This window comes from Aphis gossypii, unplaced genomic scaffold, assembly GCF_020184175.1.
Source record: "Aphis gossypii isolate Hap1 unplaced genomic scaffold, ASM2018417v2 Contig00633, whole genome shotgun sequence".
NCBI lineage: Eukaryota > Metazoa > Arthropoda > Insecta > Hemiptera > Aphididae > Aphis > Aphis gossypii.
Window position 1 is genome coordinate 12,172 of NW_026083203.1, and position 24,082 is coordinate 36,253.

General features: G+C 25.4%; 2 protein-coding genes across 2 annotated transcripts; one reads left to right on the forward strand and one right to left on the reverse strand.

Annotated features, from left to right (window-relative positions):
* Window positions 1-13,813: 13,813 nt before the first annotated feature.
* LOC126554881 (uncharacterized) lies at window positions 13,814-16,584 on the forward strand. The gene is made up of 8 exons (XM_050209886.1): window positions 13,814-14,036; window positions 14,220-14,288; window positions 14,609-14,647; window positions 15,675-15,782; window positions 15,846-15,949; window positions 16,012-16,043; window positions 16,113-16,207; window positions 16,276-16,584. The coding sequence occupies exons 1-8, from the start codon at window positions 13,935-13,937 to the stop codon at window positions 16,465-16,467; spliced, it is 741 nt and encodes a 246-aa protein (XP_050065843.1). The 5' UTR covers window positions 13,814-13,934; the 3' UTR covers window positions 16,468-16,584.
* Window positions 16,585-17,558: 974 nt separating this feature from the next.
* Window positions 17,559-23,936, reverse strand: LOC126554879 (RAD50-interacting protein 1-like). Its single transcript, XM_050209884.1, has 12 exons — window positions 23,639-23,936; window positions 23,328-23,569; window positions 23,084-23,257; window positions 22,869-23,000; window positions 22,525-22,792; window positions 22,217-22,442; window positions 21,994-22,153; window positions 20,178-20,328; window positions 18,700-18,914; window positions 18,160-18,325; window positions 17,965-18,098; window positions 17,559-17,876 (listed from the first exon to the last, which is right to left on the reverse strand). Exons 1-12 carry the CDS (start codon window positions 23,765-23,767, stop codon window positions 17,750-17,752), a joined length of 2,124 nt encoding a protein of 707 aa, XP_050065841.1. The 5' UTR covers window positions 23,768-23,936; the 3' UTR covers window positions 17,559-17,749.
* Window positions 23,937-24,082: the final 146 nt, after the last annotated feature.

Here is a 24,082-nt window from a genome sequence, read left to right on the forward strand (position 1 = left end):
TTATTATTTTTGTAAATAATTATACACCAACAATACTTGAATAATATTTAGTTATCAATGTTATTATTACATTTATTACACGAAATGAAGCAAAAGTGTACCTACCTATGTATTGTATTTGTTCGAGAAGTCTGTGAAATGCAATTATTTTTTTTCGTTCGGTTTTGGGGTGACAAAATGTGTACCCCGACACAATCTGACATTCTAGCACGTACGTAACTATATATCTGTTAGTCATATTTATATATATATTATTAACAACAATAGGTACTGCAATAAAGTCACGATTAAATATAGATAGAATAAAACGTTTGTAACATTTATAGTCACGTCGACGTAAATCGCCGACAACAAACAAAACGTATTAATAATATAACATAAGTGTAGAATAAAATAAATTATTATTACCATAAATTTATCAATAAGACCGCAGACAGGATATAGATTATAGATACTTGAAACTTGTAAGTGCTTAGTCGTCCGGCATCAATCGCCCTGTCATAGAATTACGATGCATCATTAATTATAATATATTACAAATACAATTTTAAGTAATATTATAAATCGTTACATTTAAATAATAACAGTTTATTCTAAAAACTTACGAATTACTCCTATTATATTATGTCCTACCTATCACTGCGTAGACTAAATTTCGCAATAAAATGATTGCGGAACGTATAGTGTATCGACCAACATTTTACATTTTGCTCAGAATCAATCAATTAACCAAAGTAACTCTATTTTAAATATTAATATATAATACTTCCCCTAAAAATATTAAAATAGCCTAATCCATACGGTCATGACAATAGTATGAAAAATATCCGCATTGACAGTTTTTATCGGATATGCTGAATAAACATATTATTTTATTGGTGTTTCCGAGTTGTGTGCGGAAATCATTATTTTGGTCGAATTGCGTGCGTAGTTTTTTTCGCGACAGAACCAAGTGCGTGAGCGGTTAGTCGACCAACTAATCAAGTTAGGTCGTACAGATTTCACGGATCAGTAAAAAAAATTTAATTTAATTTAAAAAATAAATATTATGTACTATACATAATACATATTTTTATCTAACATCGCCAGTATATAAATTTGAAACATTACTGTAAATAAAAATATACACGAAGAATATTGAGTGCTATTGTACAGAGTTTGATCAAAACTTTTCAATGCAGTGCCAAAAGTATGCCAATATACAATGTATTTAATTTACTAGCTATATTTACAATAGTATCTATATGGCATAATGTACTGGTCATCTACTCAAACTTTTAAGCACGCAATTCAGACCTGTCCCGAAAAATAATTGTACTCAACTTAGCTCTGACATAAAAAAAAACTGCGCACTCGATTCGGTTGTTGATTAAAATAACTATTTTTTTTGGCATGTAATATGGATGCAATCTGTATTATACATAATATAATATTGAATGTGTGTTATTAGACTACCATTTACTCCTTGCAACTGGGTACCTCGTTTATATTTCATAGCGAAAATACGACTATATATTGTTTAGTATCATTGAAAAAGCGACTTCAAAATAAAAAACACTTTTATGCAATTTTATACAGACAAATACAATTTGCAAAACCAGCATATTGATTTTATTTACATTTTTAGATGAGGGTGATGAGACTAACGACTATAAGGACAAGTGCACAAGTAAATATAAGAATGAAGAACAGTTCTGTTGATAGCAAACATACAAAATAATATATATTATTATTATAGATAGGTTAGCGCCGTTGAGGATATATTTTTTATTATTATTTATAATAATAATTTGACACGGGTTGTATGGTAGGTAAATATGATTGTCAAATTGTAAGTATATCTACTGAACTTAATATTGACCAATAAATGGCATTACAAACATAATTTATCAACATTTACATTTTTTAAAAAGAATGATGAGACTAACGACTTAGGACAAGTGTACAAAGTATATATGAGAATGAATAACAATAGTTAAATTGATAGCAAACATACAAAATGTATAACATTTTTATTATAAGTAGGTTAGCGCCGTTGAGGGTATATTATTTACTATTATTTATAATAATAATAAATTGACACGGGTTGTGTTGTCGGTAAATACGATTGTCAAATTTTAATAATATCCCTATATTTACCGAATTTAATATTGACCAATAAATGACATAACAAACAAAAAGTTCAATGAATTTTATAAACATTTCAGTTAGTGGGTAATAGGTAAGTACTGTTGAAAGAAAATATAATATAATAATTAAATATAATATTAATATTGTATTATAATACAATACCTACATATTACGTTTAATCACAAATTATAAACATAATTACAGCAAAAAAAACGTTAATAAATAATAAAATTATTTGAAAATTATAATTATAATTAATAAATTGCATTCATATATATATATATATACATCAAATCAATTCTAGACATGAACAGTGATCAGAATTATTGATTAGACAACTAAAAATAATTTATCAAATTATTATTTGTTTTTAAAATTGATAAATTTTATAAAACGAATTTTAGGTACTGTAATGATATATACATTTTGATATATTATTATTTAGATTTTAATAAATTATCTGTACAGCTGCACAAACATAGACTAACAGAATATACATTATCATGAACTAAATTACTTTTAAGATTAAAGAAATAAATAGAATATTATCTGCATGACTATACAAACATTAATCAACAATAAAATTACTCTTAGATTTAAAAATTATCACAATCTTTGCAACTGTACAAATATGAACTATTTAGTAAAAAGATACTAATGATAACTCATTGACACGCAAATGAGCGAACGCGGGCAATCTCCAAATTCAATCACAAAGGCGGCATATCATGTCTATAAAAGGGCAAACAACAATCAATTCCACGCTCAGTCTTTTACCTAACATTGTATCGATAAATGATCATCTTTCTCTGTGTCAAATTTTTACAAATTTAAATAAATGTAATTCACTTTAACATTATGTGTTTTCGACTTGTAGAATATAATGTTCTTGCATACCTCTTTCCACCCCGGTCATCCAGCATCCACTACATCAAGTCGCATCAAATACAATTTCACATCTCGAGTCATTCGAAAGGTAAGTGACAATTCATACAATAGATATTTTCCGTAGGTACTTAAATTTATTCAAAAGAAAAAACTCTCTTGACTCTTACCCAACCCCGTAGTTTATCTTACAAAGTGATAGGTTAAAGATAAATATTAAAAATAAATAACATTTAAAATACCATCTCATAATAATAATTATATACCTACCTTATTTATAACTCATTACAGTATCTATCTATTTATTTATTTAGTCTGATAAGCTTATAACGTATACTCTTAGTATACATAACATGTATTTTTATAAATTTATAATAATATGAAATATTTTGAATAAAATTTAATAGCCAATAAAAAAAATATATTTATAGCATTCATTGTTCTAGAAGATATATATTATGAGAATAACACTTAAAATTTTCATATTATTAATAAAATTTATGGTCTGTAAAAAAGCTTAAAAACAATAAAAACTGTAGGTATAAAATTTCACATAAGGTGTTTTTATAACATTTTAAAAATATTAAAAATACATAATTATTAAAAAATTTTAAAGTATTTGAATATCAAATTTTGATAAAACTCATCAAAATCATAAAATATTGCAAATTATTTTGTAGTTAAAAATTTACGAGATTTTCACTTTTTGTAGTTTAGGTTCTAAAACTAAATACGAGGTTCTCCATACGATTTTTTTACAGTAACTTAAAAACTTTTCAAAATACAATTAATATACAATTTTTTTATAGACATTCTATGTTCAAATTTTGATATTAAAAATATTAAATATTTCATAGGGACTTGAATCATTTAAATTTTAAATTTATTATTATATTTTACTATATATACACAATGATATTTTCAAAATATATTATATATTTTTTTTAATTTTAAGCTACCCATTTACTATTTATAACATGAGGTAACCTATTCACTCTGTTCTACCAAAAAATCAGTAAGCCAATATTGACTCCGAAATTAATAACAATAGTAGGTACCTTTATAATATTATAAAAGTTTAATAATTTACGACGTATAATACATACAATTAATTGATTCCCCCTATATAGTACCTAAAATATAGGTATAAATAGTAAAATAAATTACAAGGTAATATGAGGAGTTGTTATGCAAAACATGTCATTTCCAAAAACCAATTTTCAGGAATAGTATTTATTGTTTCAAACAATCCAGACAAGTTAGGAAATATGTGTAACTTTTAAAAATTAAATATTTATTATTTGGAATGGAAAATGTTTGTAAAATAAAAAATAATAAATTATTTGATTACATTTTAAATGTGTTTTCGTCTTTACAAAAAAATATAGTAATGGTTCATATTGTAAAAACGTTTTCCTTAACATATTATTTGAATTTCCATAATTTTATAATATTGTTTGGAAAATTATTGCATTACAATTTTTTGATTGGTATTTGGCATCCAGTAATATAACGCAGCATTTTAAAATATATAATAAGCACATCGAAAATATGTATTTATATCTAACTCAATAAAACAGCATTATTACATTTAAAATTAAGTAGGTATACTTTTATGAACATGCACAGTAATTTATCAATCTTAACATAATAATGTATAATATAATGTAAATATAAATAATAAATATATTATACTTACCAAGTACCTATCAATGAACAATAGGTAATATTAGTATTTAGTATAGGTATTACTAATATTAAAATACAAAAAATTAAAAATATAGAAATTCATGAATACCTTTACTTTAAATCATAATGCCATGATGATATGATAACAACAACTAAAGATATTATAATTAATATTATAACAAAAAATAAAAATATAAATTAATGACCATCTTTACTATAAATCAAAACTCCATTTTCATATTCAAAATAATTATTCAATTCTTTAATGTTTATTTTAAAAAAATGTTCATGGAAATGTGAGATTACAATTAATATTAACACTATAACACAGCTTTCGGTACTAGGTATCATAAAGAAACCACGAAGTATACTATCATGAACTTTGTCGGGAAATTACAGTCAAATGAATAGGCTTATCGTACATTTTTTTTTATGTCGACTTTCATCATATAATTTTTCTATGTATAATTGTTGACTTTATACTAAACCACATCATATTTTAATACAAATTAATGAAATAATTATAATTTTAAAGGATTCAACGATATTGGCATTAGCACCTTTTATATGAAAAATTTAATTTAATTGCTTTATCAACAACATGAGTAATTATACGTTTTGATTTAATACGGAAACAACACGTTATAAATAAAATTATATGGATGAACTACGTTTTGGAAGAATATAAAAATTAATAGGTACCTATGATTTATTACTGGAAATAGCACGTTTTAAAAGAAAGTAGATATAGAAGGTTTTAGAATAAAACAATCTATTGGAAATAACACGTTTTGACGAAGTAATAACGGTTTCAATCGATTCCATATCATTTTTTTGAAAAGAATCGTTATATAACTCAATTTTATTGAAAGTAGAGATAACACATTTTGCATATAGGAACACCCCATGTGTTAACGTATAATTGTATACCTACAAATAAAGAATATAATTTAATAATATAATAATATTATGTATAAAGAATTATATAGAAGCTACAGATCGTCTCTGCTCAAAATCGTTTTTCGTGTGCAATGATTATCAATTGAATTCAAATTTAACACATCCAATATCCATTATAGTGAGATACTCAATAACGAAGTATACTTGACACCTACTATACAGCAGAGCTTTACTTAATTTCCTGTTTTTTAGATTCTAAGCAGAGTAATGAATACGTATTGAATTGATAATGATGAGTATTTTTTTAATATATTTTTCCTATCTGTCATCATCTTTTGGGAAAGTAAAAATACTTTAAATTTAAATTTTGATTTTCTAGAGAATGATTTTTCTTGTAGACATTTAGGTATTTGATATTTAGAGGCTAGAGGGCTAATTTCCCAGTAATAAATACTGCGGTAAATTCATAAACAGTTAAAAACAAAAATAATCAATAAAAGTCATATAGGCGTACTATACAGTATACAATAAGTTTTGATTGAATAAGCTTATATGCGTATGTTTCATGTTCTATAATATGAGCTAAACATTTCATCTCGTTTGCGACATTCAATATGTTTTACCTGAATATCGATGACACGTTTGCGCACAAAGACACATATGTATATAATATCGTCATAGACTGCAGTAAAAATTATCAATAAATATTCAATATAGCAATATAGCAGTCTTATACAGAAGCATAGTATATAGGATTTTGCTGCCCTGGGTACAAATTTTTTTTTCTACAACTGTTTAAATCAGTTTATAAATAAAACCTTCCAGTTACATTTACTGCCCCCCAAACAAGTGCTGTCCGAGGCAATTTCCCTCCTTCCCCCCTAAATACGCCACTGGTCTTATAATCGTTTGTGTAGATTGTATAATTTTGGATTTTCCATATACCTCCCTACTTTTAGTACAGTTTTAGTAACATAGTTCAGTATAGCGATAACTATAGTGTGTTAGACATATGTCACTATAACGTAGATATTTGTATAATATATCGATAATTATAAATTTAATTATTATTGTATTTTAAATAAAGATTCAAATTTTAGATATACTAATAAAAAATGTTCCGAGAGTGTTTTTGTTGATAAATTAAACAAAATTATAAAAGTATCCAACACTCATATAATCATGAGGAATATGAGGCCTTTTAGAAGCTAACACTCCTAAACTTGTTAAAGTGAAAAAGAAAATATGTGCTGAAACACTAGGGATTTTTGTCACATATAGCCAAAATATATATGCGCAAACGAATTGTAAAAAAAGGTAAATGGATACAAACGAGTTGTAGCGGACTAGCCGAGCTAAATTGTCTTTATCAATTAATAGTTTTTAAAATTTCCAAACAAATAACAATAATAAAAAATAACAATTTAAGATATCAAATGTACCTATTGATACGACCTCTAAACAATATTTTTTTATACAACGACAAACTGCAACTGCATTTTTGCTTGATGTGTGTATAAATTTAGAAATGTTACATGTAGCATTGTAGCCATATATACCTACTAGGTACCTATACTACAACATAATAGAGGCAATAAAATTCAAGAAAAACTAATAAAATAGTTAAGTAACGCATATCATACACGATATCGATAATATGTTTAATACTTAATGGACTTTCAATGGACTTCGACGGGTGTGTCTGGAAAGTTTTGATCATTAGCAAGCCACTTATTATTTATTGTGAAAAGTATTTTGCTGGAAGCCTGCAGCTGTTCTCAAATTTATAATATAATCTGTAATCAGTACTTGAAAGGGGTACTTTATATACAACATATATTATTGTACAAATAAAAAATTTGTCATTTCAAATGTATAGGTGCTAAAAAAAACTATTTTTTATTTATTAATTAAAGTGTATAGTTTTTCATCTACTTTTGATTACCTATACCTATACATATATGTCAATTGGTGTTACACCCTTTTTATGAATCCGTTAATGTATCAACCATATAGGATATAGCAAACATGTAAACTATTACAACTATGTCTTAATAACCTATATTACATAAAATATGAGCTATGGATCCCGTGAAACCAATTGATAATTGATATAATATATTTATCACAGAATAATACTAATAAAAGTCGTTTTAAAGATCTGTGCAAAGGAATGAAAAAAAAAACATTGTACTTATGCAGGTAACAAGAAAAATTGTTCCCAGTTGAATTAAAAAATATACTTAACGGTTAATTTCTCGCAATTTTTATGTTCAAAATATATTAAATAGCCATATCTGCAATCATGCACATCTACACAGCTTTTATAATTAATTACCCATGTATAATATACAAATAAATTGTATTGATTAATAGAATAACTAGTTCTAAGTTTGGAATTCAATGCAAATATAAACTCAATATACTATAGCACATAGGTAAATAACAACCCTAAAGCTATATTAGTTATATTCTCGCTCCCATTAGAACGCTCAAAATAGTATGTATCAACACCTACGTCCTACACTTGTATATTGGTACATGCAAATGGGGAAAAACATATTCGTTCGGTCACGATCAAACGGTTAATTTAATGAATCTATGAATTCTCAATGTTTAAATTTAGTGATTCACACAAAACGTTTCTAAAGCTCGTAAGCGATGCTTATTTCGTATTTTACACAGACATTAATTTATTACTGATCATTAAACATTTTAAATACATAACTACTCAAAAGTCATAAAACAATCAAATACTTAGATTTTATTATCATTTAAGGAGTATCCCGTGAATATACAAACTATTTTTCTAACAAAAATCAGCTTTTTATACAATAAATTGTAAATATCAAATTTTTTTTTTTTTAATGTTATTATGTTACTTATGCATTTTAATTGAAATTAAATTATAATATGGTAAATTAGTATTTTTATTATTTTCTGTTTTTTATTGTTATTTTTTTTTTCAAAAATATAATAAGCCCCGTTGAACATGATTGTGTAAAGGGTCAACATTTTAAAATAAAAATTTATCAAATACCTAGATAATACTATTAATAAAATAACAATTATACATGTTATGTGTATATATATATATATATACAATATATTATACAAAAATAACAGCTTGTATTTTTGGACTAGGACACTAAGTTAGAAATCCTAATACAAAATCCAGACTTATATAATTTTCAAATCGATGGATTAAATATAATAAAATTATTTGATTATTTGGTACCTATATTATATACTTGATTTTAATTAAGGTAAATTTATAATGTGATGACTAATGATAGATACATCTTTTTGAATTAATGGATTATACCTATCTTAAATGAAACAGCATTATTCTTGTATATTTTATTAATGAATAAAAATTATTTTTATTTGTTAAGTACCTATCTACAATTTTAAAGAAATGGGCTAGGTACTAGGTAGTTGTGTCAGTTGTGAGAAAGTTCAAAATATCCTTTAATACTACGCTCGCTTATATAATACATAATAAAATAAATACTGTCATAAGATATAATACAACCATCACTTATTTATTATTAAATTTATTCATCAGTAAAATGAAAAAGAAGATATATTTTGCGCCAATTTTATTAACTGTAATTTGCACCATGAATAGATATATTTGAGTATGTATGTAATTTGCGCCAAAACATAAAAATATAACATGTATTTTGATAGAAAATGAAATGGAATATGTAATTTACGCCACACTTTCAACAATATTCAATTTATCAACAAAATAAAATTGACAGAAAAGGCTTATAGTAATATACTATATTTTATAACATTTTTAATAAATTGACTTTTTATTTAATTTTTAATTTTTACAATTTAATAATTTACATTATATACCTACACTTACCACTTGAGTATATAACTATAGAAATTAACATAGACTATTAACATATACTTAATGTATATAACAGTACAAAGTGTCCGCGTTATGCAGTTTAAACAATGGACCGTACAAAATGACCGTTTACCAATAATTAATTAATATTCACAAATAGAAAAAAAATAAATAAATAAATACATTTTTTTTCATTTATTCTTATGACAACAACTATATCAGAATAAAGCATATAAAATGTCCCTATTTATTATTTTAATTATTGGAAAAATATCTTAAGTATAAGATAATAACTAAAAAGTTAAACATTTAACTCTTTTTTTTTTTGTAAATTATAATACAATTACATTTTACATATTTACAAACCAAACATTCCGAGTTTTGTTCATTTCAAAAATCAATCAGTTATCAGTGGTAACATCATTATTCATTAGTCATAGGTGCTAGGAAATTGTAAGTTTAGCCTATCAATATTATTTTAAATTATACATTTTTATATGTCCATTGGAACTATTTAACATTATTCAGAAGACAGCATGATTTATTTATTACCACCATTTTCTAAAAAGTTTTTGCTTTTTAATTTTAATTTTCATTTAATTCAATAATTTAAGAAAATCAGTAATTAGTAAATATGAAATTGTATTACATTTAAAAATAATAATTACGTAAGAATAAAATTATTTATTTTCATACATTGTCTAACTAGTAAATCGCATCTTTATTCTACGTAGGTATAAATTTAATATATTATATACATTCATTTATATTTCGAAATTCTTCATTTTCAGCATTAATTTCATGTAACTTTTGATATTGTTAAACGTACTTTCACATAACAAGTTTTCAAAGTGTCACGTTCCAGAAGTATTCTCTCAATGTATCTGTGGAGCTATAGCCAAGGAGGCGTTATATGCTTTTCCTAATTTGAAAAAAAAAATCAAATACTTATCAGTATGGAATTATATATCAACTTTCTTGGCAGGATGAGCATCGGATTCATGTATCCATATTCCAAACTCATGAATAATTTGTTAGAAGACTGTTAATTTTGCGTTATTTTTTCTCCGTTTTCTTTGAGACTGTTATTCCTTTGTCTGATGTCGGATATTGACACTAATAAAAATAATCAGAAATCTATAACTGTATATAAATCAATATGAATATAATTAATATAGCGCCAGGTATAGGTTGCCACTTGCAGCGCGTCTGATGTAATATATTGCTTACATTGTTTACAAAAACCAAATATATATAATATAATAATAATAACAATTATGCGGGCACGTTCGCGGAATAATAGTAATATTGTAATAATAATGAAAAAGAATCACAACAGTCGATTCTTTTTACATAATATTATAGTAAATATACATCTATAATATAATAATTAATAATAAAAATATAATCTAGGCTGGTACGCTGCTATATCACAGAGACGGGAAAATCCAGACTGGAAAGGCGACAGCTCTTGAATCGAAGAGTTAGGTATAGATATTAGATATAATATCATAAAAGTATATTATATGTATAATAATCGCTAAATTGTTATTTCATAGTACTATATAACACATGTATATAGTGTACTAATATATATATAATATAAAATAAAATAGATAGGTATAGAATTACAGTATGTAATGTAGCTTTTACCATTACCAGCTTTGTATTTTTTCCACAATAAACGTATGCCTCGAAAAACATAGAACCATTATGATGCATTATATCACGAGGAAAATATACTTTCAACTTTTAACTTTTAAGTAGTATATTAAACAAATAATTTAAAATGTAACTATTAAATATAATATTTAATATTAAAAAAAAATCCATTAATTAATATATATTATTTTTTATAAATAAAATAAAATATTAACAAAATTTTTCTTTGGAAATATTATAAATTATTCTGAGTATTTATGCTTAAATTGCAATACGAATAATAATAATAAACTAACATAGAACCTAAGCAAAATTTTGAAAGTTCGTGAAATAGAAAAGATATATGGAATAAATAAAGTTGGCCTCAGGATGAAATTAGGTGGATTATCTTGAGAGGTTAAGTGGATAGTGAATACGCTGGATTATATTTATATATTGAATTAAAATATTGAAATTCTATAACAATAAATTTACATGATAAGATGGGAGATAATAATTTTTATTATTTGTAATTTGCGCCAAAATATAAAAATATAACATGTATTTTGCGCCACTTATATACCTACAAATTAATTTTGGTATTTTGCGCTATGACAGAAAACGAAATGGAGTATGTAATTTGCGCTACGCTTTCATCAATATTCAAATTATCAACAAAATAAAATTGATAAAAAAGGCTTAGTTTTGTCATTAAACTATAAGTATAAAAAAAAGTTCATAAACTAGGTATTTTATAAAAAATTATATGTTATATTAAAAAAATGGTACATATACTAAACGAAAATTTACTTATTTAATATACATGGAGTTTGTTTTACTTATATACATTTTATTTATAATTATAATATTGGTGGAGCTAATTAAAATTTTAGTAGGTAGGTACACGGTTACACAGATTATATAATGCCTTTTTATTTAATTTTATTTGGCTCAAATTACAAACTTAAAAAGTGACGCAAATAACATACATTTTTTTTTAGTTGTTTTTGGCGCAAATTACATACGCCCGATAAAAATGTATGGTCTAGTTCTAGAACCTTATCCCCTGATCTGTCAGGTAGGTAAGTTTTTTTTTATTTAAATCAGAATATAAAATACTGAGAATGAAATTTATATAATAAAAAACCCAAATATCACTCACCACTTGGCACTTCCAAAAGGTTATATTAATGAAACACATAAAGTTCTAATAAGTATGAATATTATGACTAACAAAAATGAAAACTTTTTGGTAATTACCAATGATAAGGAAACAAATATAATTGTATTTACATGTCTCACAAATTTAAAATACCTACTTATATGTTCTATGGAAAAAGTTTTTATGGACGAAATATTCTGTAGGTACTAAATGTTTTTATCAGTTTTTTACTGCATGGTTTTCAAAATGGTATATACTATACATACGTCTGACGTCTCTGGTATATGCATTGCTTCCTAATAAACGTACATCAACTTATGAACATATTTATTTAAAAAGTTACGTGATGCATGTTTGACCGAAGGATTTGTACTTAACCAAAATATGTTCGTAAATTCGTATTCGTAATTGATTTCAAAATTGGAATACACGAAGCGGTTCTTATAGTATATGGCCAACCAGTATTATTCGAGGTTGTAATTTTCATCTCGGCCAAGCGTGGTTTAAAAAATAAAAAAATTTGAGTTCATCTAAAATTTATATTGAAGGAGACACAAATGAAAGAAAACTTTTAAATTATTATTATTATTTTCTTTATTGACGGAGAAAGCTCCATTTTCAAAACGATCTTTGTATAATACATTGAGTAAGATAAAAAACTAATGCTATAAATACTTATATGTGTCCTAGTGTCCACCAAAAACATTAACCAAAATTGCTTTAACAGATGAATCTGCAAGAATTATTTTAATTAGTTTCAAAAATTTCAGAAAATAAATAAATTATTTAGAGTATTTACCAAGTGTTAGGTAACAGTTTGAATATAATGCTACCTACGTTAATAATTCATGTCATTGTAGTACGTTTTCTATAGTATCTATATTATGGATAATGAATGTTAATTGTTATGAATGTAATATATTATTACATTCTATATTATTGTGGTTGTCGGTGGGCCACATAAGATGGACCGCGTAGCGCGCTCTGGGTGTTCGCCTCAACCGACTCGGGTAATAACGACTAATCGGCGCTTAACTTCGTCCGCTTCTATATTACGTGTTTCCAAAATTGGCGAAATTGAGTTATACATCGATTCGTAAAAAAAAAACTGACAAGGAATCGAATGGCTTTGTCAGATTGAACCATTATACGTCATAATCGTGCATGTAAAATATCCCAAGGTCAAGGTATTTTTAGCGCTATCTAACTTATCGATTGAATGGTTACACTTTTCCACAAGATTTATTATTAAGTATATCACAGAATAGATGAAATGTAATAATAATGTCATCTATTCTGTGATTATACATCTAATAATAAATAGGTAATTCGGACGAGTGGCATACCGATAGGACTTGGATTATGCTCGTCTAAAACCGACAAAACCTAACCATTACAAATTATTTTATTTTGCCTAGGTACCTCTAGAAGCGTCACTTCCGCAGTTCCGCCGTATTCTGTCACGCACACGAGTCTCCAGATAAACTATTACTGTTGGCTTATAATTATTATTGTTATTTTTTCTCAGCGTTAAATACGTTATATTTTGTATAGCATCACAGTGTGTGTTTATAAGTATAATAATTGTTCATACGAGTTAATTTAATAATTAATTAATCGTTTGATTAAAATTTTCAAAGAACAACAGATACACGCCTCATCATGTCGCATGTTTTTGTTACTTTTAAATTTCGCTACAGAAAAACATCAATTAAACTTGAAATAAAAACTCCCATAGATTTATCTGGATTAACTGACATACTAGTAAATAAATAAATGAATATTTTCATTGTCAATTACATTATTATGTATTGTTTTATGTCAATTTTAGTATATTACTTATGCATATAGATTTCACTTTTTTTTCTATATATATAATATATAGAAAAGTTATATTTTACATGTCTAACTTTTGTTTAAATTATGATGTTATTAATCATTTTATAGAAAAATGAATTAAAATTGGAGGAAACAGAGGAACTTATGTTATTGTGTCCAACGCTCGATGGAAATATGGTAAGATAATTTTAATACCTACATTATTGTTAATTAGCCCCAAACTCAGTGTAGGCCTGGTCAGGGCCGCAAACACGGCCTAAGCTTTTAAATTTTTAGTTTATAATTGTGACAGAAGAAGGAGGATATACACTAATTCACTACCCTATAATCAATCTAATTCATAGTAAATATTAAGAAAAAAAAATTGAGGCCCCAGAGAAAAATTGCGACTGAGGCATTTTGTATGCCAGGCCAACACTGCCATAACTGCTGCATTAAAATATGACTACATAGCTAAACTGCATTAAATTTAGTATTGTAATTTTTTTTTATTTTAGATGGAACTTCAATCAGATGATGATGTTAAATTTTTAATGGTAAAGTTCATAAAATAATGTGTTGATTAGTATAAAATAATTTTAATTGGCTTATAAATTATTAAATTCTAAGTTATAATTTTGCTTTTTAAGAAATTAATTGTAAATATTTCTCAGTATTTAATATTTAAAGTTTATAAAAACTGTTTCAATTTTTAAATTTTCTAATTTTTTTGTAATTTTTACTATTGCTATTGATGAAATAGATTGGCATCAAATTGGTTTCCTTGTCTTAAAAACATTATTAACTTATTTTAAAAATCAATTTAAATGGGATGTTTAATACAGGTAATTGATTTTTACTACAAAGAGTATAATATTTTAAAACCTTTAGGTTTTAAAAATATTGCTTGATAATTCTTCAAAAAATTGTCTTTATTTTTTTTATTTTTTTCTTTAGACATTTTTAAAATAAACAATCTTTAAAACAGTGATGCTTAGCGATGTTATGTAGTAGTTGAACGTTTTTTATTATATAATAAAAATTAGGATTGAGTGTAATGTGTAATTATACACTACAAATTACACCTTATCTTGGGGTTTATATAGATATCATATATATTTTCATTATTTTTTCTACCTTAGTTAATTCAGTGTATCTATATTAATTTTTATCACACATTGTACCATGGGGTATTGATTGTGTACATAAAATTAAAAATAAAGTTTATATTTGATCAAAAAATCAAGATGTATACATTGATCAGTTTAATATTATCATTAGCTTAAATAAATAAATACTAAAATATACAAAATTATAAATTAAACTTAACTTATGCAAAAACATATAAAATGAAAAAAGCATATTTGCATTAGAATATTATAAATGATGGATTACTCACTAAGCTCCAATTGAACATAGTAAAAAAAAAAAACACCCTGTTGCATGCAAATCCTAGCTTTTGTTATTACAGTTAATTTGTGTGGGTGATTTTCGCCAGTTTTTAAGAATAATATTTTAATTTTTATAAAAGTATATTCTTTGCACTTAATTGTATTATTTATTAACAGTATTTTTTAAATATAGGAAACAAAAATTGCCTATAATGCTGTAACCAAAACAATGCACTGCAACGTAGAACTTGTAGTAATTATAATTAATAACTTGCTAGATGACAAAGAAGCTCAATTTATGGTAGTACAACATTTCATTTAATGATTTTATTAATTAAAACATTAATGATAGTTAACATTTCAGATTTTATCAAAAAAAATTGATAATTTAACATTTAAAGTTGATAAATTATCGGATTTTATCGAAAACACTGATGAAAATAAATCCAGCACTTTTTCGGCCATTAGGTATTTGAATAAATATATGTTTATTTTTCAAGTTGTGTATTAATTAGAGTTTATGTGTTTAGGTCTGAAAGCAAAGAAAAGAATACTTTCTTGAGTAAGTTTGAAAAAACGCAATATTAAGTTCAAATTTTTAATATTTAAAAAAAAAAAATTATTTAATTAGGTAAATTAGATCAGATAGGATTTAAACCCAATTTGGATGAATGTAAAAAAAATACTGAGGAAGACAAGGAAAGTTTGTTGTCAGAAACTAATGATGTAAAGTTACAATACATTTGCCGTAATAATTAAATTAAAATAAAAATAAATTTTTTGAAATGTTATAGAACTTAATATCACCCACGTTGGAAATGGAAAGATTTGATGCATTGTCAGTTCTTCTAAATTTTGAATCTGAAAATGTTGATAGTTTATTTCATAAGTTGAAAGCATATGGATTTACCGACGAGTTTCGCAATATTATAGTATTAAAGAAATTTAATAATGATTATGAAAAAGCCATTAATTCTCAACCTTAACTTCAATGAAATATAAAATACAAATACTACAGTAAAAAAAATTTAAAAGAATATAATTTTTTTTTTGAATGTAATTTTATTATATTATAATAATATTATCATGCTCTTAATACATTATTGTTATTAATATACAATTAAAAAAAAAAAAAAAAAAAATGTGACTTGTAAATGTTTTTAAATCTATGATCGTTAGAGAAGAGTACGTAGTTAACAATTGTATTGTAACACAGCTTCACAATTTCCTGGGAATCAGGTTGATGCTAGATGAGTTTTGTCTATAATAACAATTAATCTGTTATAAGATATAACTGTGGTAATTTTTACTCAAGAAATTTAAAGAATCTTCATAGATTTTACTATTTACTCTGTGAATACTATCTTAACATGTTAACTGACATGTATGTATTCCCTACATCTACCTTATAGTTATGGAGATTCACCATAACTTACCATTTTTGTTTTTATGTAAATTTAGCTGTTTCCTAAACCATGTTCATGTATAAATATGTGTACACAGAACAATTGATTTTAGATAATAAAAAAAATTTCTTTACGCTTAGCAAAAACATAGCATGAAAAATTCTTATAACAATTGACTTTTGATTTTGTTAAATAAAATTTTTTCTCTTTTAAACACAAACACAACAAATATACACAAGAATGACAAGCCACTAGTCAGCCATGTACTTGTAGCATTTAAGGTGTTGATTTATTTATGATAATATGTATTATTTTAAGCCATGACCGTAGTTAAGGTAGTGTTATTACATAATTTCTTTGATTATTTACTTAGCTATCTAATTCTTACAGCCATATTTTAAGGAAATTTAAACAAAAATTTGTAATTTGTAATTTTTCAGCAGTTATTATGACTTGGTTTAGATTCTGAGTTGAACAATAAATGTGAATGAATTTTTCATGTGTTTATTTTAATTTTATTTTTCATATATTTATACATGATAAGTAGTTGAAAAATACTTAAATTTTCTGCTTTGAAGGTAGTTTTGGATAGAACATTTAAATTGTTATTTTTGAGTAGCAAGTATGACAATGTGATTGGAATTTAATTATATTGAAAAATAAATAACTAATAATAATAATAAATGTGTGTAGATTTATTTCCTAAGTCCAAACATTTTTTATAATAGTTTTTACAAAAAATTACATTTTTAATCAATTAAACATAAAATAAATAGTATTATTTTAAAACCAACAACAGCTTAAGCCTTGAATTCAGTACATTCACATCAGCTATAATATCATTTAACAAAGTTCATTTAAATTATCCCAATTCAAGCACATTTCCGTGTTCAATACGACGTAGTAATATTTCTGATACTTCATTCCGTTTTAAAATAACTGGTTTAAAGTTAGGTTCAAAATTTAGAACTCTGCAAGCTTCTAATAACCTAAAAATTATTATGATTTTATTATATATGATTAAATTGATAAACACATCTTTTTTGATAATAAATAAATTATTAATTATATTTTTACCGTTCAATATAGATACTAGGTTTAGTTGTATATTTTGAAAAAATGGGGAGTAGTTTATATCGTACATCACACAGAAGATGTTGAGCACCACCTCTGTTGAACATATTGGCTAACAAAACGTCATTAAAAAGAAACTGTAACAAATAGAATACATTTATTAAGCTGATTTACATAACTCACTAATTGTGTACTGACCGTTGACATCTTAGTAGCTAATATTGGCCAACATTTATTAAATAAGGAAGTAGGTAAACTTTTATTTAATGTATTCAAATTTTCTGTAAAAGTTTCATACATCATCCAACCACTGTCTGTAATACTGTATTTGTTTTCATCAACTAAGGATTCCATTATATGCCATCTAAAAAAATATATTTTGTTGTTAAATTTACATAAACACAATTAGAAAATGTTTCAATCAATCCAGCTTATAATCATTTTCATTAAATATAAATATATTTTTATTTAATAAAATATATTACAATTTGTTAAACAATAACAATTAGAAATAATATGAAAGGCGTGCAAAGAAGACTGTTCAGTAACCAGAACTATATATACTATATACAGAATAATATTAGTCTTTTGTTATTACAATTTCAACATATTTGTATAATAACCATAAACAAGTATTTTTAAGGCATATTTAAAAATGAAATAATATGACATAATATTATAATTTATTTTCAGCTAAATTTTTCACTTTCTCTTAGATTATTTCAAAGGAATATTTACCTATCACGTTTATATTGTTTTGAAATGTATTTAACTTTGGTCATAATGTTTTCTGTTAAACAATTAAGTAAATTATCTATTCCCAAATTGTATAATCTTATCGAATCATCAAATACTGTATCTGCAGTGTCTAATACTTCTGTAAACTCACTTTCACTCCTACTTCTTACTTCATTTTCTAATTCACATTTATAATTCAATAAAGATAAAAAGTGCTGAAACAAAAATCAAACAAATTATATAAAAATATTTAGGTTTAAATAGTAAATTAATAGAATAGCCAAAAGTTTTAAAAATATGTATAAAATAAGTTACTTTTTTTAAATTTTTATGCCAAGATGTATGTCTAAGCTGGTAAACAACAACTTATTTCAAAATTCTTAGCGAATGTTGTCAAAAGTGTTTTTAGTCAATAATTAGTGATTGTTGACATATAAAAATGATATTCGGTAATTGTGAATGTTAACAGGATTACAAGTACAGTGTATATGAGCTATTATCTTAAGATCATACATTATACTACAATTATGATATTTTTTAAATGACAATGTTATCACTTTATTGTAATATAATAAAGATAGATTCTGTATTTTTTTGAGACATTTTGTTTTAGAGATTTTGAATTTAAGTATAATAATACAGATATGTTAGGGCACAAAAAATTTAGTATTTATGCCTTGTACGTGATAATTATTATAATATATTAGTATGATCCATACATTGACTGTGGACACATGGATCTTCAAAACATTTTAACAGTAGTTATTGTAATATATAATGACTTTCACATATTAAAATGGCATTATAAATAAATTTATACATCTATTTACAGTGAACAAAGGGAAATTGTTATAAAACAAAGCACTATCAAGCTTCTGAAAAAGGTATCAACCAAGCATTCAAAAAGTGAGAACCAAGGCTTGGTAAGATAAAATTATAAATAAAATGCATAAGTTTCGAAAATAGTTATGTACCTAGTAACTAAGGGTATACTTTGTAGTTATTAAAAAAACAGGATTTTGTTTCTACGGCACCCTATCATGTTCCACATACATATAAAATTTTGAAGTACCAAGATGTCACCTAAAAGTTAAATATATATAAAAAAAAACTCTAAATGATATGCTGTAGAGACAATTTGGCTTAACTCAAAATGTTACAAAGATTCATTTGGTTGAAAAAAATAAAATCAATATTTGTATAATAATTAATTATAAAATGTACAAAAAATTGATTTTTCATTTTTATAAGAATATCCAACATTCACCAAATACCTAAAATAGTAATGTATATGATAACCAACACTGGTAAAAGTCTTTATTTTTATAAATATTAACGAAATGCCAACATTTACCACTATGTGAGTATACACCTTAACATTTATAAATTCAAAGAAATGTTTAGATTGATTTTCAACAGTTTTTTGTCATTTCTTTTCAATATATTTAATAATTAATAGTTATTTTATATTAACAAACCATATTGGTTCCCCAGTTATAAAGGGTGTATGATATATAATGCAATGTACACAACATTTCTGATAAATATTCATTAGATTCAATTTCTTCAGCAACTATATTTTGTCTAAATTCTTCCAATAGATCAGTTTGTAATTTTAAAAACTGAAGTCTAAAAACAAAAATGAGTTATTTATTAGAATAAACAAACCAAAAAAATTATTTAGTAATTAATTTATTAATATATATTTATTTATTTTTGTACTGTAGAGCAGAGGTTTTCACAAACACATTTTTACCATTCCTCACTCCAACAAGACAATAAATAAACTAAAAGTATGTGAAATTTATCAATTATCAATAACTTATTAATGACAAGTGTTCTTATCATGTTATTTTTTTTAAATTTATTTTTACTCATTATACATTTTAGGGAGAGGATAGATAAGTAATATTGTTCAGAATGTTGAATTTTTAATAAAAAAATAACTCTTAAAATATTTAAAGTTATTGATTCTGGTAATAAAATAATGCTTACTTTGCAAAGAAAATATTTTGGTCATAGGCGTACGCAGACTCCAGTTTCAGAAGCAGCAAGAAATTAATTCCCATTCTTCAAATTTACTATTAAACTCAGACTATAGTTTTACTTTTTTTAGTATAGGGCTGGGATGTGCCCCCAGCCTCAAGACTGCGAGGCTACCTCCCCGCAGTATGAAGAAGGAAAGGAACACAAAATAATTAAATCAATTATAAGGGGCTGTGTGGTGGGGGATTGTACCGCCTACCCCCATCCTCAACGACGCAGATCGTTTATTGTACTATCATCATTTGCTATTGTATTATTATAATTGTATTTATGTTGCTCAATAAACGATGGCGACCTTCCACTCGAAGCATTGTTTCACGGCGGCGTTTCTAGGTGGTGGGTGTATTGCCGATTAAAAAAAAAAAAAAAAAAAGTATAGGGCACCAAAATTTTAATTGTATTGGTTATTTGTTTTTTGAATAAAAAAAATTATACAGTAAAGTACTAAAACTAAGGTGTCCTTTTCCACAAGCCTATGATTAATATTTATTATTTATAATATAATAAAATAAATTAACATTAATAACAATATAAAATATATATTTTTAAATAATTATAAATAAACTGAAGAAATTTATTAAAAAAAAAAAAAAAGAAAAGAAATGGGTATTTAATTGAAATTGTAAATAAAACATTATTAAATATTTGCCAGCTGCGGTAGCCCTAAAGAAAGTTCAGGGGTAGCATATGCTACCTCTGCTGCCCCCGTGCGTACGCCTATAATTTTGGTTGTAAGGTTAAAGAATACAATATTCATTATAAAACATTTTAAAATTTACTGGGAAATAACAGCTGATATTACAATTGCAGTTGCTTGTAAAAATAATTTTCATTTCAACTATATTGTCTTTAAAAAACAAAATAATATCAACAAAGTTTCTAGAAAGGCTAAATTTTGTATTTCACATATTGTTATATTGACAAAAATAATGAAAAGATTTACTGGTGGTAATTTTAAATCAGTTAAAGAAATGTGTATGAAAAAAAAGAATTGATAGGTACGTTAATTTAAGAATATAAGTCTTCCGGCTAAGATTATTATTTGTATAATTTAAATTTTTTTTTAATGATATTTCTTTGAAATTAAAAATTATACGCGTTTATATACTTTTTGCTCTCTGAGAGCTTTCGACAGCCCCCTAAAAAAATAGTTTAGAGATCTCTGCTTCAAGGTGTATGGTTTAACATACATATATTATTTGTTAGTTGTTACCAACCCCATAATTATAGATTTATATATATTCTTACTTATGTCTTGGTTGACGAAGTATACTATATCGATCGCTCATAGTGTTTAACAAAGTTAAAAAACTATCCGCACATACGGTCATACAATATTGACTATCATAAACTAAGATCTTCCACTGTTCTTTATTCTGTAGAATTTCATCCATTTTGATATGAGCATCTTAATAATATAAAAATTAATTTAATAATATTTATAAATAACATTTAATATAAAATGTCTTACATTTTCGTTCCATGTTAATCCATTTGAAGAAGATTTGAGCTTGAGTTAAAACTTCTGTAACACTTGGATAATCATTTGGATAATTATACACTTTTCTCAATTCATGTTCAAATGCTAATGTTTCATCTACAATATGTGAAAATACAATATCTTCCAGTTGAAAATGTGACAAATCTGAATCAAGTTTAACTACAACAAACTGCAATAATCCTTTAATAAAATCATGCTGTAAAAAGAAATACAAAAATTATAAAATGCAAAATTATCTATGATCAATTTTCTGATATTGCAATAAAATTATTATTTACTTGAGAGTCGATTGGTCTTTTTCCATTTTCTGAGTAGACTGGACCCAGCCAATCTACAACAAATGTTCTATAATCTCTAATCCAGCTCAATACTCTAGATAAAAACCATTCAGGTTTATCAGGTTTGTTGGTCTGTTTTTTGCCAGTAAAATGGTAAAAAAATCTTTTTCGAAAAGGTACTAATATCATAATTATTGGCATGGATACATGAGAATAATGTTCTAATAATTGTGATGTTTGCTCATCGAATTCAGTATGATCATTTTTACTACAATGTGAGCTAAGGATTTTTAAACATTATATCATTTAATTGTGTACATTTATATTGTTCATAAAAAGGATACGGAAGTTGAACTTTTATCAACATATCGGCTAAACGTTGAAACTGTTGTTTGAAGTTATTTAATTTTGCATTATCTGTTATTTCGTTCATTGTAAATGGCCAGTTCATTTGTTTTAAAGTAATTTCAAAATCTCTACACAAAAAAAAAAGTAATCATAATCACAATTTTTGTAGAAAGCTTTTAATTATTTCTTATCATGGCTAAATAATTCTTACTCCAAATAAAATTTTTCAAGTACACAATGCCAATAGTTAATTAATCTGGTGATATAGGAGATCAAATGTTTACATGGAACAGTGCTCATGGCAAAACTAAGTTCACACAAAATCTTGTACGACTTAACAGCTTCACTGTCACGTTTACTCATCAAATCTGTTCTCATTTTATTGCTAAGGATTGTTTAAATAAAATCATACATTTTTTTACATTGTGTTCCAAGTGAAACAAATAAACGCATACCTTCTGGAAGTAATACACTGAAGACACATAAAGTATATCATCCGATTACAATTGTATTTTAAATCTTCGATCAACTTCTGAAATATGATTCTAATACTCTCAGTTTCCTTCTTGAATCCGGCATACTTTGACTTGAGCTGTTCAACTTCTTTTCTCAACGAAATAATTGATAGCCGCTCTTCGTGTATTTTATTTAGGGTCTTGACCATGTTTGAGTTTGACCCAACCACTTGGGAATTGATCTGAACATACAATATTTAAGTAAGTACATATCGTCATAAATTTCACATATACGCTGAAATCCGACTTACTTTCTGAGTAATATCATGTTTTCTGTTTTGTAGAACTTGTTTATACTTTTTACAACGAGTTATTAGATCCTCAAAGTTGTCGCCCAATTCTTCGTTGATCACTATCAGTGCCGAAGGATTGCTGGCCATTTTGTACTATGTACACGGCAGAAAGCAACGATAAATGAGTTTTTGCAGTTGTAGTATTAATCAGAAAGGAAACTAAATGCCATTTCTTTTCATACTATACCGCATCGTCCACAAAGGATTCGTGTTTTATAGTTACACGCAGTAGGTAACATTGAGACAGTTCAAAAGTTTTGAATATAAATCACTGATAACGTTATCATATTTGTTACACGTTGAATTTATTGCTTGCCCGACAAGTCGTTTTGTACTACAAAATAATCTTTTGACGCTATTCGTACGAAATTAATTTGTTCCACGAGTCACGACCAGTTTGAT

Bases quoted from the DNA above. Each gene is read 5' to 3' on its own strand.
- LOC126554881 (XM_050209886.1), top strand. From the start codon at position 13,935: ATGTCGCATGTTTTTGTTACTTTTAAATTTCGCTACAGAAAAACATCA. The intron at 14,648-15,674 runs GTAAAGTTCATA...TTTTAAATATAG, and splicing joins ATGATGTTAAATTTTTAATG to GAAACAAAAATTGCCTATAA. The intron at 16,208-16,275 runs GTAAAGTTACAA...GAAATGTTATAG, and splicing joins TGTTGTCAGAAACTAATGAT to AACTTAATATCACCCACGTT.
- LOC126554879 (XM_050209884.1), bottom strand. From the start codon at position 23,767: ATGGCCAGCAATCCTTCGGCACTGATAGTGATCAACGAAGAATTGGGC. The intron at 23,001-23,083 runs GTAAGAATTATT...TTTTTTGTGTAG, and splicing joins CTTGAAAAATTTTATTTGGA to AGATTTTGAAATTACTTTAA. The intron at 18,326-18,699 runs GTAAATATTCCT...ATATTTTTTTAG, and splicing joins AAACAATATAAACGTGATAG to ATGGCATATAATGGAATCCT.